This window comes from Pistacia vera, unplaced genomic scaffold (genome assembly GCF_008641045.1).
Source record: "Pistacia vera cultivar Batoury unplaced genomic scaffold, PisVer_v2 Contig188, whole genome shotgun sequence".
Classification (NCBI taxonomy): Eukaryota; Viridiplantae; Streptophyta; class Magnoliopsida; order Sapindales; family Anacardiaceae; genus Pistacia; species Pistacia vera.
In genome coordinates, this window is record NW_022195981.1 from 797,241 (window position 1) to 813,994 (window position 16,754).

The 16,754-nt window shown below is 36.6% G+C and overlaps 1 protein-coding gene across 1 annotated transcript; it reads right to left on the minus strand.

The window, feature by feature from the left end:
• Window positions 1–280: 280 nt before the first annotated feature.
• Window positions 281–3,146, minus strand: LOC116126986 (receptor-like protein kinase FERONIA). The gene has a single exon (XM_031412652.1). It carries the CDS (start codon window positions 3,144–3,146, stop codon window positions 411–413), a length of 2,736 nt encoding a protein of 911 aa, XP_031268512.1. The 3' UTR covers window positions 281–410.
• Between the last annotated feature and the right edge of the window lie 13,608 nt (window positions 3,147–16,754).

The following is a 16,754-nucleotide window of genomic DNA, read 5'->3' on the forward strand; positions in this document are numbered from 1 at the left end:
TATTATCTCTCTTCTGTAATCTTATATGCACATACACATTGACTTTTATGCTGGTTTAGGGTGCCAAAATATGATAACCTCTTTTATTATGAAACTCGTGGTAGTCGATAAATTAAGTTACTTGGAAGGAGGATATAGTTACCTGGTGTATATATATATATATATATAGCTTTGATTTACTACTATGTCTCTTATAGAAGATGAATGATGCAATTACATAAAAAAGTACACAGCCCAAATTAATTATCTTTTGCATGATTGCTAGAAACAGAGAAACTGCTTTCAACATAAACAAGTCTCATCAAGATTGATTCTGAATTTCCAAGGGAAACATAAACAACAAACTAGGGATAATATAACCTTTATTTAGCACACAGAAATTAAGCAGAGATTCTATATATATATCCTACTCATCGCGCTTGTGGGTTCATGACCTCGGAGAAGACAGCTCCAGAAACGTTCCTACTATCAGAACTTTTAGTAGTAAGACTTTGGTCATCACTGGTTGTTGGTGTCACCGTACTAATACTCTTTGATTCCAACACATGTTCACCAATGCTACTGAACAAAAACCCGCTATCAACATCAGATTCATATTTCATCAACGGAATCTTATCATAATCAACACTGTCCTTCCTTCCATCCTGATTGTCATTACCAAACTTCTCATTCTTCTCTGTAGTCTCCTGTAATTGCAATGCGAACTCAAGACCCCACACCACTTCACTCATCGATGGCCGTCTCATTCCATTATCATCCAAGCAACTCATTGCCACCTCCGCAAATTTGTTCAAGCACTCTGGCGCTATCTTACCCTTCAAAAACGGATCAATAATCTGATCAAGGGTTCCGTTACGATAAGATTGTTGCGCCCAAAAAGCTAAACTCACTTGCTTCTTATCCCCAGTCCGAAGTATAGGTGGCCTCGCACACAAAACTTCGAACAACACAACACCAAATGAGTACACGTCAGATTTCTCAGTTAGATGTTGAAGCCTGTAATATTCAGGATCTAAATACCCAATACTGCCCTTCACCACTGTGCTGACGTGTGTTTGTGACATGGTCGTTGGTCCTGTTTTTGATAATCCAAAATCAGAAACCTTAGCCACCCATTCCTCATTCAACAAAATATTTGTCGTCTTCACATCACGGTGAATGATAACGTGCTTCGCGCCCGTGTGTAGATAATGAAGCCCTTGTGCTGCACCAATGCAAAGTTCGAGACGTTGGTTCCACGAAAGAGGAGGATTATCGCAACCATAGAGATGTTCACGTAGGGTCCCCCGAGACATGTAATCGTATACAAGGATCATCTCTCCATGATCGTTGCAATAGCCAATGAGAGACACTAAGTGACGGTGCCGAAGCCGGGAGAGCATTTCGATCTCTGTGTTAAATTCCTGGGCCCCCTGTTGTGACCCTGGATTTAGCCGTTTGATGGCAACAGGCGTGGACCCATCATCAACGTAGCCTTTGTACACATTACCAAACCCTCCAACTCCAATTATGAACACATCATCGAAGTTGTTGGTAGCCGCTGTGATCTCCGAGAATGAAAAGTGGGTACAAATATCGGACGGTAGTGATGAGCCACGTGACTTGGTTGACTTGGTCGTAAATGAAGAAAATGTGGCCCAGAACGAAGCCCCAGTGCTGGAACCCGAGTCCTTAACTTTTCTGGCTCGCCGGAAAATGAATAAAAGTAAAAGAGAAAGCACAACAAAGCCAGATGCTACGCCGACAACAATGGCTATTATAGTTTTATTATTATTCTTGGGTTGTGGGTTTGGCTGCGGAACTGAAGACGGGGGAATCGGGTCAGGATTAGGTCCGGCGAGATTTCCATGATTGTCCACTTTGAAGATTTCAACGCCACTCAAGGTAGCATCAGAGTAGGTACTCATCCACTTGGCTGTTGGGTGCAGAGCAACAGAGAGATTCTGCTTCTTTTCTTTTCCTTTTCCTCCGATGATCACAGCGTAATCTTTGTATATTGGAACACCATTACCATTACCCAAAGCAATTATGTCTAAATGATTTTCGGCAGTCTCATTTGCTATGTCGACCTGAAACACTCTATCACCAACTTTTGTTATCTCTATCTGAAACTCACAAAAATGAAGCCTGACAAAATAGGTAAACGCGGAATCCACTGGAAACTCCCAAGTGAGGATATAGTTTGCATTAATTTCCTGGTCCAGTCCCATCGTCATAGCGCTCTGATAGACTTTAGCTGGAGCAGTGTAATTAGCCATCCGGCTGAAATTGAGAGGCATACTAGAGTTAAAGCGAATATAGCCTGGTCTGGCATATGTCAAGTAATCCGCGTAACTGCCAAACCAGGTTCGAAACATGCCGGTGTCGAGGTGTGGGGAGATCAGCCCGCCGCCGATATTTACTCTGTATACGGTCTCCAGGGCTGTGCTGTTTTCGATACTGTATGTAGGATCTGTGGGCCGGTCTAGAAATTTTAATGCCTTAGTGGGTGCTTCGGTGTAATAAAGATTGGTAGGCATGGATACTATTTCAATTCCGTTGACGAATGCGTATGCTTGTTGATAGTCTGGACTCGGAGTAAAGGTTATGTTTAACTTTTCACCTTCTTCCACATTGAGACAGAATTCTTTGAAAAAGGTGTCTTGGCCTATGGCAGCAGCCGTAAGTGAAGCACTGAAGTTGCTTAAGAGGGTAAAAGAACCTGCTTTAACAGAGAAGAAAGCTTTCGAGTTGTCAAATTCTGGATACGAAGTTGCATAGAAATACAAGCGGATAAACTTTTGACCGGCCGTGAGGTTGAATATGTATGTGAAAGGCGAATGAGAGAGTCGTGCTTGCAAGAAGTATTTCTCGGAACTGCTACTTGGATTTTTAGGTGCCACAGAGGCTATCGAAGCGTTATTTTGGGTTTCAAACAGGGGGAAGTATTGAGAGCTATTATCTCCAAACCATTTCCGTGTTTGATCTTCTGAGAGGAAGCTGTAAGACAAGCCACATGTGAGAAGTATGTTTTCTGTTGCATCATAAGAATAAGGTGAGTTACCATGGACGCCGTAGGCAAGGTGGCAGACGAAGAAGGAGAGGTGGAATAGAGTGAGAATTGGTCGGATTTTAGCATGAAGATACTTACTGTAGGTGTTCTCCATTGTGTGTTAAGAAGATGAAGCACTGGTAATTACAGCTTAGGCAGATGAGTAAAATATAAACGCAGGAATGATTGGAGAAATTGGGCACTACCAAGTACCAACGAAGACTTGGAAAAGTCTTGGAAGACTTGGAGTCTTTGGCAGATACTTTACAAAAAGTGATGACAACTTGTTGAGGCATTTTCTCCACAAAAAATTGTTACTTATATTTTTCTTGTTTTGGGAGAAAGGATTTTTTTTTTTTTTTTTTTTCACCGACGGTATGTGGGCTAGTTTACACTCACCTCAATGAATCCCTTAGAATGTTAAAGTTTAGGGTCGGATAAATTGTCTCAATTGTCACCCTTATTAATAATCTAGATAGATCGAACTCAAGACCTCTTGAATAATACACTTAAAAATCATAATTGATCATTACCTCGTTTTCTCCAACTTGACGAAGAATATTAACAAATATTTTTAAATCTTTCTCAATATAAAAAAGCGCGAATTCATTTCCATATTATAGACATCACACATACTAGAATCATTACCATATAAAAAAATTAGTAAAAATCCATATAAAATCTCCAGGGAGATTTTAATGTTGGAAAAGGTTTATTTTATTTAGCTTTATGAAATTTAATATTAATCACTGTTACATGATAGCTAAAAAGCCTAAAATAAACCCATAAAATGATAGTCAAACCACTGTTGCAACTTGCAACCATAGTGGGTCCCCAATCTACAGCATTATGGTGATTTCATCATCTTATGCGGCCAAAATAAGCGTTGAAATCCCCGAATTCCTACTGATAAAACAAGGTTTGGTAATGTGTAGAAATTCTACGTTAACGATGGGTCCACACCAATTGCAATAAAATGGCTAAACACAACAGGGAGCCAACGAATTCAAAACAGAGAAATCAAACGTATACTTGTTTGGTATAGTCTTGTTCGAAGTATTGTGTGCTAGACCACTTATATACAGTAAAGGGATAAGAACTTAGCCTTGCATGTCTAGCGTGAGTGAGAGTATTAGAAATTGTATTTGTTTCATGTCGTTAATTTGGTAAAGTATTATAGTGTATATATATGTGTGATTAGACTCATTCTGTTGTTGGGTTAACTTTAGAGAGGAAGTTTTATCCAAACCTATTTATATTGAAGATAAAAAAAATGTATAATTGATGAAACTTGTTTACGGTAATTATGTTTGCAATCTTTTTTATCCACTCTTTGTTATAATATTATTTCCCTTCTGTGATGATGATGTGGCTTGTGTATGCCACGGTGGAGTCAGCATCAGTCAAAGAAATCAGCCTCAAATTAAACCAATACGGCAGCGTTTCAGCCATCAGTTTTAAGTGCCTTATCTGGCACACGAATTTCATTCTGTTGCAACAGAATGCGCAGCTCCTTTACGCCTTCTCTTTCTTCTCATCCTACAACAGAAGATTCTAGTGCTCCTCTGCTCTAACAACTGCAGATTTTTCTGGACAGCTGGAGGATGATCAATGGAGTCCTGATCTGTATAAAATCAGATCTTTTGTGCTGGAGAAAAGTAGAGTTTTCAGAGGGATTTTTCGGTGTGTTTCTTTCTGTTTTTCCTGGTTGTTTACTCTTGTACTTGGTTTCCTTGATTAATAAAATACCCTATAGTGTGCCTTGAAGAGTGGATGTAGGTTACCTTAGCCAACCACTATAAATCCCCTGTGTCAATTGTTTTTCTGTTATTTCATGGTTTTTTTTTTTTAATCTCTTATTTGATTGCTTGTTGATTGATAGATCGTGTTGCTCATTGATGATTTAATAAGCATAACTGAAAGCCCTAATTAGTCACTACAAATGGTATCAGAGCCTAGTTCGAATCTAAGTTAGGGTTTTTTGAAATTCATTTTCTGTCGTGAAAATCTTATTCAAAAACATGTCCACTAAATTGTGAACTCGAAAAGTTTACAGGGACAATGATTTGGACTCTGGAAGATGAAAATGGAAGCTGTGCTGATAAAGAAGGACTAGCATTAGCTCTGAAAGGGGAATCTGAGCTGCCTGACACCATGACTGAAGCGGAAAGCAGATGTGCTCACAAAGCTAAGAGCTCCTTGATCCTAGGATTGGGTGACAAGTCCTGCGAGAAGTGAAGAAGAGAAAACTGCTGCTGAGATCTGGAACGGTTAGACTCCCTGTATCAATCTAAAGCTGTCCCTAATAGATTGTATTTAAACAAAGTCTGTTTGGTTTTAAAATGGATGAGCAAAATCTTTAAAAGCAATAAGGATGAGTTTCTAAAACTTATACAGGATTTAGAAAGCATATCAGTAGAGGTTTGATGAAGATCAAGCTGTAATTCTTCTAAATTCCCTACCTAAACCTTACTCCAATTTTGTAAAACATTAAAATATGGTGGGCAGACACTTAAATTAGAAGAGGTTGTAGAAGCAATCACAGCTAAGGATAGAGAACACAAATGACATTAGGCAGTGATGGGAAGGTCTCATGGTAAGGGGTAGATCAGAAAAGAGAAACTGAAAAAGGGGGGACAAAATAGGATAAGATCTAAGTCAAAACTGGGAAGTGGAAGTGTTTTTTCTGTCACAAAGAAGGCATCTGAGGAGACTGTCCTGAAGGAAAAATAAGAAAAGCATGGAAAGAGGAAGAAGAGGGCAGTGCTAGTGTTGTGTCTGAAGGTTATGAAGTTCAAAGTTTTAGTCATCTCTGAAAGTAAAAACAGTGAAGAATGGATCTTAGACACAGGATGTACCTCACCACATGACACCAAATAGGGAGTGGTTTAGCTCTTTTCAAACTATAGATGGTGGAAAGGTTGTGATGGGAAATAATGCAGTATGTGGCATTAAGGGCATAGGTACTGTTAAGCTAAGCCTTCACAATGGCCTAATCAAAACTCTCACTGATGTAAGATACATCCCTGACCTTAAGAAAATCTAATATCACTAGGTACCCTAGACTCAATAGACTAAGTTACAAAGCTTCAAGTGGAAGTCTTAGTGTAATGAAGGGTCATTAATAGTGATGAAGGTGAAAAGAAAAATGGTCTTTATTGTTTAAAGGTAGGACAGATAGGGCATAGCTGCTGTAGGTCTTTAGTAACACAGGATAAAACCTCACTGTGGCATCAAGGTTGGCACATGTTAGTAGAGGTTTAGATGAGTTGAGTAAACAGAACCTGTTAGGAGGGATCAAACGGGAAACTTAACCTTCTGTGAACACTGTATTTTTGGCAAAAGTGCAGGGTAAATTTGGATCTGGTAAGCTTACTCAAGCTCACCACTTGGTATGTTCACTCAGATGTATGGGGACCAGCTAGACACTACTCACTAGGGGGCTGTAGGTATTTCATTAGTTTTGTGGATGATTATTCTAGGCATGTCTGGATATTTTTCTGAAGACTAAGGATGAGGCATTTCTTAGGTTTAAGGAATGGAAATAATGGTTAAACTCAATCTGGGAAGAAACTTAAAAGGCTTAGGACGATAATGGTCTTGAGTTTGTGAATGATGAATTCAATAGTTTCTGTAAAAACCATGGAATTGTTAGGCACAAAACTGTTAGAAATACCCCACAGCAGAATGGCCTCTGTGAAAGGATGAATAGGACCATCCTAGACAAAGTTAGGAGCATCCTGTCAAACTCTACACTACCTGTAAAATTCTGGCGAGAAGCTGCACATACTGTGGTGTATCTAATTATAGAACCCCTTCATCTGCCATAGGTTTCAAGGTACCCTTAGAAAAATGGACTGGACACCCTATAAAGCTGGACAACTAAGAGTTTTCGGGTGTCTATCTTATGTTCATGTAAGGATGATAACTGAAACCTGAGCTGTAAAGTGTCTGTTTCTTGGATTCTCAAGGGAGTAAAAGCTAAATTTCTGGAATCTAACCAAAGAGTGTATAATCAGTAGGGATGTGGTTTTTAGGGAAGAGTCCTTCCTGGACTAGAATGTGAACCTGAAAATCAGTTGATAGTGGCTCAGGACCAAAATCATTGATAGTGACTCTGGATCAGACCTTTTAGAACTGGAAATTCAGGATGTAGTTACTAGTCATCAAGGTGGAGCTGTGAAACAAGGAGAATCCTGAAAATCCTAATACAGATGAGTTGGATGAGCAAGGAGAACAGAACCAGACTTGATAAACTATCAACTAGCTAGGATAGAACCAGAAGAGTCATTAAACCTCCCAACAGACTAGGATATGCAGATCTGGTAGCTTGCACTTCAGGTAGAAGAAGAGCTGAATGATGAGCCTAAACATTTCAGGAAGCTATCTTAGGACCTGATAAAACTGAGTGGAAAAGGGAATTGAGGATGAATTCAGTTCCTTAATGAAAAACAATACCTGATCCTAGTTGATAAACCAGAAAACTGCAGGGTGGTTAAGTGCAAATGGATCTTCAAAAGAAACCAGGTCTAACCCCAAAAGACCCACCTAGGTATAAGGCTAGACTAGTTGCAAAGGATTTACTCAAGTGGAAGGCATAGACTATAATGAAATATTCTCCCCAGTTGTAAAGCATGCTTCAATCAGAATTCGATTTCTCTGGTTGTACAGTTCAATCTGGAACTGGAGCAATTGGATGTAAAAACAGCCTTTTTACATGTGACTTGGAAGAATATTCTGATGAGCAGCCAGAGGGATAGGACCAGCAGTAAAGTTTGTCTTCTTAGAAAATCACTTTATGGCTTAAAACAGTCACCACGACAGTGGTATAAGAAATTTGACTCTTTATGATTGAAATTGGCTTTAATAGATGTCAATTTGATAGCTTTTTTTATTTAAAAGAATTCTGATTTGTCTTATACTTACTTATTGCTTTATGTGGATGACATGTTGGTTGCTTGCCATGACAAAACGGAGATTATTCGATTGAAGAAAATTCTCAATACCAAGTTTGAAATGAGGAGCTGGGTCAGGCTCAAAAGATTCTTGGTATACCATCATAGAGACAGAATGCAGGGAATTGAAGCTGGTTCAAGAAGAATATGCAGAGAAAATTCTACAGAAATTTAATATGCAGAATGCTAAGGCTGTCCAAACTCCCCTAGGGCAGCACATAAAGCTTTCTCATGATCAGTGCCCAAAACAGAAGAAGAGCAAAAGGAAATGTCCACCATTCCATATGCAAATGCCCTGGGCAGTCTAATGTACCTAATGGTTTGCACCAGGCCAGATTGGCATATTCTGTGAGTTTAGTAAGTAGATTCATGAGTAATCCAGGAAGACTCCTTGGTCTGCACTCAAATGGATTTTGAGATACTTACAAGGATCAAAATCTGTGGGCATAGTTTTTAGTAAGAACAGGAAGAAAATACTGCATTAGAGTTATTTGATGCTGATTATCCAGGGGACCTTGATAAGAGAAAGTCCACTTCAGGATTTGTTTTACACTGTGGGGAAATGTGATTAGCTGGAAGTCAAGCTTCAGCATATGGTTACTCTCTCATCACACAGAATCTGAATATGTAGCCTTGACAGAAGCATCAAAGGAACAGTATGGCTTAAGGGTTTTGTGAATGAATTGGAGCTGGAACAGAAAATTGTGGAGATCAAAAGTGACAGTCAGAGTGCAATATATCTGTCCAAGAACCAAGTCTTCCATGAGAGGACAAAACACATAAATGTAAATGCATTTCATCAGAGAATTGATTGAAAAAGGAGAAGTCAAGGTTGAGAAGATAAAGGAACTCACAAACCCTGCAGACATGCTCACCAAACCAGTCACTGCAGATAAACATAGGCTCTGTATGAGCCTATTACATGTTCAAGCATAATTCATTTTGCCAAGGCCACTTAGGTGTCAATTCACAAGCCAAGGTGGAGATGTGATGATGATGTGGCTTGTGTTCCACGGTGGAGTCAGCATCAGTCAAGAAATCAGCCTCAATTAAACCAATACGGCAGCGTTTCAGCCATCAGTTTTAAGTGCCTTATCTGGCACATCGACAACGATTTCATTCTGTTGCACAGAATGCGCAGCTCCTTTACGCCTTCTCTTTTTCATTCTCAGCCCTAACAACAGAAGATTCTAGTGCTCCTCTGCTCTAACAAACTGCAGATTTTTCTGGACAGCTGGAGGATGATCAATGGAGTCCTGATCTGTATAAAATCAGATCTTTTGTGCTGGAGAAAAACAGAGTTTTCAGAGGGATTTTCGGGTGTGTTCTTTCTTGTTTTTTTCCTGGTTGTTTACTCTTTGTAATCTTGTTTCCTTGAGTAATAAAATACCCTATAGTGTGCCTTGAAGAGTGGATGTAGGTTACCTTAGCCGAACCACTATAAATCCCCTTTGTCAATTGTTTTTCTGTTTTTCATGGTTTTTTTTTAAATCTCTTATTTGATTGCTTGTTGATTGATAAGATCGTGTTGCTCATTGATTGATTTAATAAGCATAACTGAAAGCCCTAATTAGTCACTACACCTTCAAACTAAGTTAGATCGGAAGCAGCTCCATGTCAAAATTCTACCCAGAGGATCACGAAAAGACAATTGATGATAGACCTAATGAACCTGCATCTTAAACATAGTTAATGCACCTTCATTAAACCCTTAAAGAGAGACATTGTATATCAACATTTTAAGAATTCTTTGGGTAATACAGATGAAATATACAGGTAATTAACAAGATAATTAAATTTGTTCTTTTAAGTAGTTGTCGTCTAGAAAATCTGGATTAGCTAGAAGAGTATAATACATTGGTTTGTTTAAAAAAAATACTGAGCTGTGCAAAAAGCTTGGCAGCCCAGCTGGTTAAGTTAGATATATTAGCATAATATTTGTCTTCACCTGAGTCGCTTTACCTTGGAACCCAAATAATTATGGTTCAGAATTCAACCCTCTTCCGTTTCCTAGAGGTTAGAAATTTCAATATGCTGAATTTTCAATAACGTTAGAACTTGACAGATTTGGCTGCAATCACATGGACCCTCTTTCAGCATGCTTTATATATCTCTTCTTGACTCTTTTGTTTTCTTCTAAGACTGTGGAGTGTGGACAAAGCTTGGCCGCCCCGCTGTAATGATTGATTGGAGATTCACGATTGGCTCAACTTAAAGTAAACAATGTGATGCTGTCAAATTAAATAGTGTTTAGATTTTAAAATGTTTGTAAATTTCTTGTTTCTCCCGTGAATGAAAGTGGAAGTCTCTTTCAATTGGACAGCATTATATTCCATTTATTTCGAAATACAGTACAATATCCAGGAAGCCAATCCGCTTCTTACACGTTATTAGTTGGATAATATCTCTTTGATTCTATATATATTAAGCTGCCCACATAGCTTGACTTGGAAAAATCACTGAACTCAACTCCATACAGGGGAGACAGACATGGCGAATAATAATGGGATGCGAGGTCTTAGTTTAGCAATCTTAGTCATCATACTCTTCAATGCAAGTCATTCTATTTCTACAGCTACTTCTTCGGTGGAGAGCAACCGCTCGACCAGCTTCCAGGACTGCAATGGCTCCATTCATGATTGCCTCATTGCAGAAGGTGTAAATGTTGAGTTCTTTTTCGACCCGGAACTGGTCCAAGGCATTCCACCAAAAATTACATTTAACGCTAATATGAATAGGGGGCCAGCAATTGATAGTGGGCGAAATATGCGGTATTTACAAAGCGGACGTGTTGTCCGAAAGGGTGAAAATTGTATTGATTTATATGGCATGCCAACTCATAATAGAGGATGCTAGTGATTAACAGATCCAAGGCCGAATGAATCACTGATTTATGCCTTGGCCGCAAATAAAGTATCCACTGCTCGATTGTACTTCAGTTTTTCTTGTACTTTTTTTTTTTTTTTTTTTGGTACTGTGTTTTTCTTGTATTTATAGTGTTTATATTTTGATTTTCTCTGTTTAATAGTGCATATGAGAGATTATCACATATGCATATGTATCATGACGCCACCAGCTTAATTTCCTAGTAAGTTGAATTCTGCTATCATCTTCAATTCTCCAGAGTTCTCAGCCCAGAGTTGAGTCATCATAAGTTAGAAGGGCTAAGCCAATGGTGCTGGGTTATAATGCTAATCCATGTGAACCATTAATTTGCCTTTCCATATTTCAATGGAGATCAATGATATAACAGTTTTCTTTTGCATAACCTGCATTGTTACAAAGGATATAACAGCTGAAACGAGGCTCGATTTTTTCGCCCTTTATCTTTAGGTCACACCCACTAACTGTTGATTCAATAACTGTAATTATTTGGGCAGTAGGGAATAGGGAGTTTGTTTTCTTCATATGTGAAACACATCAATCTCCATCGTCTTTTTGTTGATCCCACACAAATTGATTGTGGGGTGTATTTTATGTTTGTTTCATTCCTCAAATAAACACTAATTAAATTCCAATTTCAACAATTGACTGTTCTTTCAAGCAAACAAACGAAGAGTGTTTCCAGCTGTAGGTTTTTCACAATTAGCTTGGCTTCTCGTTCAGAGATCTACACTTAAAATTCTCTCCCACATAATCTGATAATCTAAAGGGGAAGACAAATATATATAATGACGTACCAGTTTAAGGTTGCTTCTTTTTTATTTTAAGTTTCGGTAAGAGTCTTTAACAAAGACTGGTTTGGAAAATCTGAAGCTTTTTTATTTTATTTTTTTTAATTATATATCTAAATAACAAAAATAGAAAATTTAAATTTTATTTACCTGTGCATGCATGAGCATCGAAAAAATGTACCTCTTGATGATATAATGAAACAAATATAATATTAAACAAAGGTTTATTTTATTTTCCCCCAATCAGATTGTTTATATTAACTCCATTAATAAAGTATTAAAAAAACCTTCTGCAATTATCAAAAACCTTCCTAAAAATTATATTTACTAATGGGACTTCATCTCAACTGGTCAAAACAATGCGACCACCAATGATTCTGACACAGTATAGATAACTCAGTCCAATACTTATAGAAGTCGTTGGCAGCACTCAAAGTCTTCTACAGAAATATCATACACTATTCCCCAACTTGCCCCACGTCAAAGTCTAATTTTGCCAAACTATAGACTAGCTCATAGCCTCTTTGAGTTTAAGGCTCTGATCTTTCTTTAACCTTATCAGATTCTTGAGTTGTTTCCATGACTTGAGACGCGGTTATTTTAATTCATATTTTTCCTTCTTAAATTAAGTATTTCAACCTTTAACTTATGTTAGCAGTATTATTACTATCTGTCTTTTTTTTTAATCATCAAAGATATTCGGGTCAGTTTACATGCACTTCAATTAATTATCCGAAATTTAAAAATTATAGACCGATTAAGAGCTCCAATAATTATCCTTATTAGTATCTGGAAACTCAAATTTAGGAGTTCATAAAACCTCTTTTTACTCTTTATATGTAAGAACAAATGTGATTTATAAATTTTATTTTAAGCGAAGAAAATTATTCCCTTCCTTCTTGTCTTTACCCTTTCGGGAACTTATTCTCTGGATATGTGTGGACCAAAAATCGTGAATACTTGTAATAGAATAATCATTTACTAATTTATTCTCACCTGTAATAACTTCCATGATAGTCGACAAATGAAGTTACCAGGAAGGATGTTTCCTTGGTATATATGTCCATTAACGATACAAAATATAACTTTGATTTTAATACTATATCTCCTAAAGGAGATAAATGGATTAATATATCTCATAATAATTACAAACTCTTAACTAATGAATTGATTGTACAAAATTTTTTATCTCAATGCATTAATTTTATCAAATTTAAATTAATTCAGATATATATATTATATAATAATATATATATTTATATATATATCTATATATAATATATATAATATAGATATTATAATATATATATATATATATATTCTGGCAACAAGTATACATGCATGCAGCATCTTGGGTTTCTTCTTTGTTGTTTTAATTTTCAATAAAAGATGAACAAAAATAGTCTAGAAAATATCAAAATTCTTATAGATTTGCATGAGCATTAAAATAAAAGATCAGTTAACACAATTAGATGATTTCTCTTAAAATATGAAGGGGTTTGGCCATATATACTAACTCAATATAACAATTTCTCAAAATGTGCAAGTTTTATTTAGAGCAAAGATTAACCTAGCTATAAAATCCATGACTTTCAATAATGCTCTTAATGAAACATAAATTTATATTTACTAACATACAATGTTAGACATTCGACTCTCAAAGTATGATTTGATAATTTGATTAAACATGTTAGATAGTGCTAGACTTGAAGTCTAGTGTATTCCAACTATTTTTGTATGCCTATTGATTAATTTTAAATTTGTAAAGGGAAAATTAATGAGAATAAAAACTCATATTCAATATTTATAAAAATTATTAGTGGAAACTTAAAATGATATGTAGCAGACTAGCATTTGTAAACATATTTGGTAGTAGACTAGCATCGAGGACTATTAGTCCGTGACTCACTTGTAGAAGTCTTTGACAACATCTAAAGTCTCTGCATAAAACGTTGAAGTTTATTATCTTGCTTAATGGATGGTTTTCTTTCTTGTTGTCCATCTGTGGCTTTCCAACTTGACTTGGATTAAGGGTTTTATGGGTATTGTCAAACACACCCTAAAAGGCCAAATATCACTTCCAGCAATTTTCCTGAATCTCTATCCAGTATGCTTCTTCGTAGCTTCTAGGATCATCACCAGATCATCTACTCCCACTAAGTAAGATTCAAAATCTTGCTCATGTAGGAACCCGTATCTCTCTGGAAGTTTTGATATTCTAGAAGACTTTCGTACTAGAACCATAGTATCTATACTGAGGTTCGCTGAGTGGATGTTCCATCTTCAGCAATCTCGGTTCTTGGCTCTCGAACTCTTCCTTGAGTTCAATATTTCTTCTAACACCAGGCCTTCCTCTAAGAACCATTCTCGAGAAGCACGCATTTCTACTGATCCAAACTCTTTGATCACTTAGGAAGTAAAAGTTTCGATTTTTTTCTCTTCAAATCTCTTGATTTTGAATTCATTTGATTTAAACTCCTTATCTTCTCACAAAATACGAAACATAATCAAAATCCAAGATTTAAGCATTTATAACCATTAAAACATGAGGAAATATAACAAATATATAATATTATGAATGCTTATCAAATTCCCCACACTAACACATACTTGTCCTCAAGCTACAACAGCTCAAGTTCATCACTTTTTCTCATCATCGTTCCTTCTTCTACCTTTACTCATCCTCTATATCCAAATCATCATGCCTTAAAGATTTAAATCTAAAGACAAATAAGAAACGAGAAATTTCATAGAGTAAATTCTTATAAACACATCCATGAACAATCACCTCAATGATCTTCTCGAATCAAAATGCAATAGGACTAACACCCTCTCATTGGATTCACTAAATACCTCAAGTGTTTAGGGTATCAATGAACTCTCGAGTCAAAACATAGAAGATCTTTACCATAAGCTTACAATATATCACGTCTTTATCATCATGGATTGAATTGAATGCAAAAAATCTAATGGTCTTAAATGGGTTGTAACGGGGCTTAAGTAAGGTGGCGTGAGAGGAATTTTTAGGTACTTTATCAAAGGAATATACCAGCTTCTTCACACAAAGTGCAACTCAATAATGTCAAATGTTTTCTTCAATCAATTCACTCCAAACAATTGAAATTGCACACTTTTCTTTCTTCATGGCCTCCTATTTTCCTTCTTTTTTCTTTTTTTCTTCTTTGTTTTGTTTTTTTTTTTTTTTTTTTTTCTTTTTTGAAAAACCAAGGCACTTGTAACTTGAATCACTTTATTCCCAGCATCTTTCAATCCTTTCAAAGATAATTTGAGCTTCATGTGAACAAGCTAGTACGATCCTTCAATTCAAGGTTCAAAAGAGAAAATCGACAAAAGATGTGTTTGACATTGCTTATATCTGGTTAACTCCAACAAAAGGGCCAAGGTTCAAAATTGGCTTTCTAAGTAAAAATCAAGGTAGGCTTTTTAAGAAACTAAATGGCTTCACCCTAAATGCCCTTATTAATTCAATGCATCCAATTCAACAATGTAGGCTCCTGACATGCATAACAAAGCAAGTTCTCAGAAAAATCAACTATGTATGACTACCTCAATTAGGAATGGAACTAATATAATGTGAATGCTCATTGGCTCAAAAGCGCACAAAAAGGTCATTTGCATTAGATCCCACACATTTTCCATTAAATCAATCATCAAGAGCAATTAATCCACTGTGTAGTAAGTACGAATTCAACTATTCATGCTAACCTTATTACGCCTCTATTTATCTCAATAATTCAAATAATCCAGATCATTTAAGACACATCGACAAAATCTAGAATTTGAAGAGAAGGATACAAACAAGAACTAAAGTATCACTTGATTTTAATTTTTTGAAAAAATGACGCAAAAATTGATCAAAATGGAGCTAAAAGTGAAGTTCAAAGTAATCAAATTCATATGCAAAGACCCTCCCCACACTAATCCATCATGTTCTCAAGTATCAAAAACAGATGCTCAAAAACTATAAAAGAACAATAGTAAGGATAAAACTCCCTTGAAAATGTTGAGCATCAACCAAGATATCAAGTCGCATGCATAGGGGTGAAGGTGGTGTGCTGCTGCGTTGGGGGTGGACGATACTCGCGTGGTGGGTTGTGCGAGATGGGGTGAGATGGTGCGAGACGAATGTGCTGCTAACTAGGTGGAGGCGGCAAGAGAACAATTGGAGTAAGGCATGGGCAGTTGTATCAAAGATCTCTGTCTGGTTTGTTGTACCCAACCCATGATTCAAGATTTTCATAAGTGCGTGCCCACGGGTTATTAAAATCATCTTCTGCTAAACAATTGGTAAAGAAATCAAAATTTGCCCTCCGAAAAATGATTAAAAGAACTAAAAATAATCTAAAGAAAAAAAGAAACACAAAGTAAGACAAAAGTTGGGTTGCCTCCCAAAGGCACCATTCTTTAACGTCTTTGGCTAGACGTTTGCCACCCTCTAATCGCCATAATTCGGACTTTCCAAAATAATTTGATCACATTATAACACTTGAAAACTTATAAAAAAGTTTTCAAACGATGAACCATTGACCTTAAAATTTTACCTGTATCCTGAACTTTGGTTATTTCAAACTGTATCATGAGGAAATACATTAGTAACATAAAGGCCTACCCTACTAGAATGTAATTTACCAGGAAATAACTTCAGTCTAGAGTGATAAGTAAAACTTCTTGACCAATAGAATTTTTTTCCTAGAGATTAGTTGATCATAAAGGCTTTGGTCTTTTCTTTGTATATTCTGAGAGCTAGTATCTAGTCATCATTTGGTGTGATTTCCCCTCCAACTCTTTGCAATTGTATTTCCTTTTGTAATTGTTCCCTGATCCCTCGGTCCACTAAACGAGGCACGTGTCATAACATCCATAAGACAAAAACAAGAATCACGACGCCACAAAACATCTTAGGGTAACCTCAAATACAGCTTCATAAATATGAATTTAATAATTTCACACAATTCAATTATTCCACTCACTTTGGGAGTGTACCATCATGCCATATCAATTTTTCGTCCTAGATTTTTAGTAATAAAGGGCCAATTCCTCAAAAATTCATTAGCCCTATACCTTATATTGAGA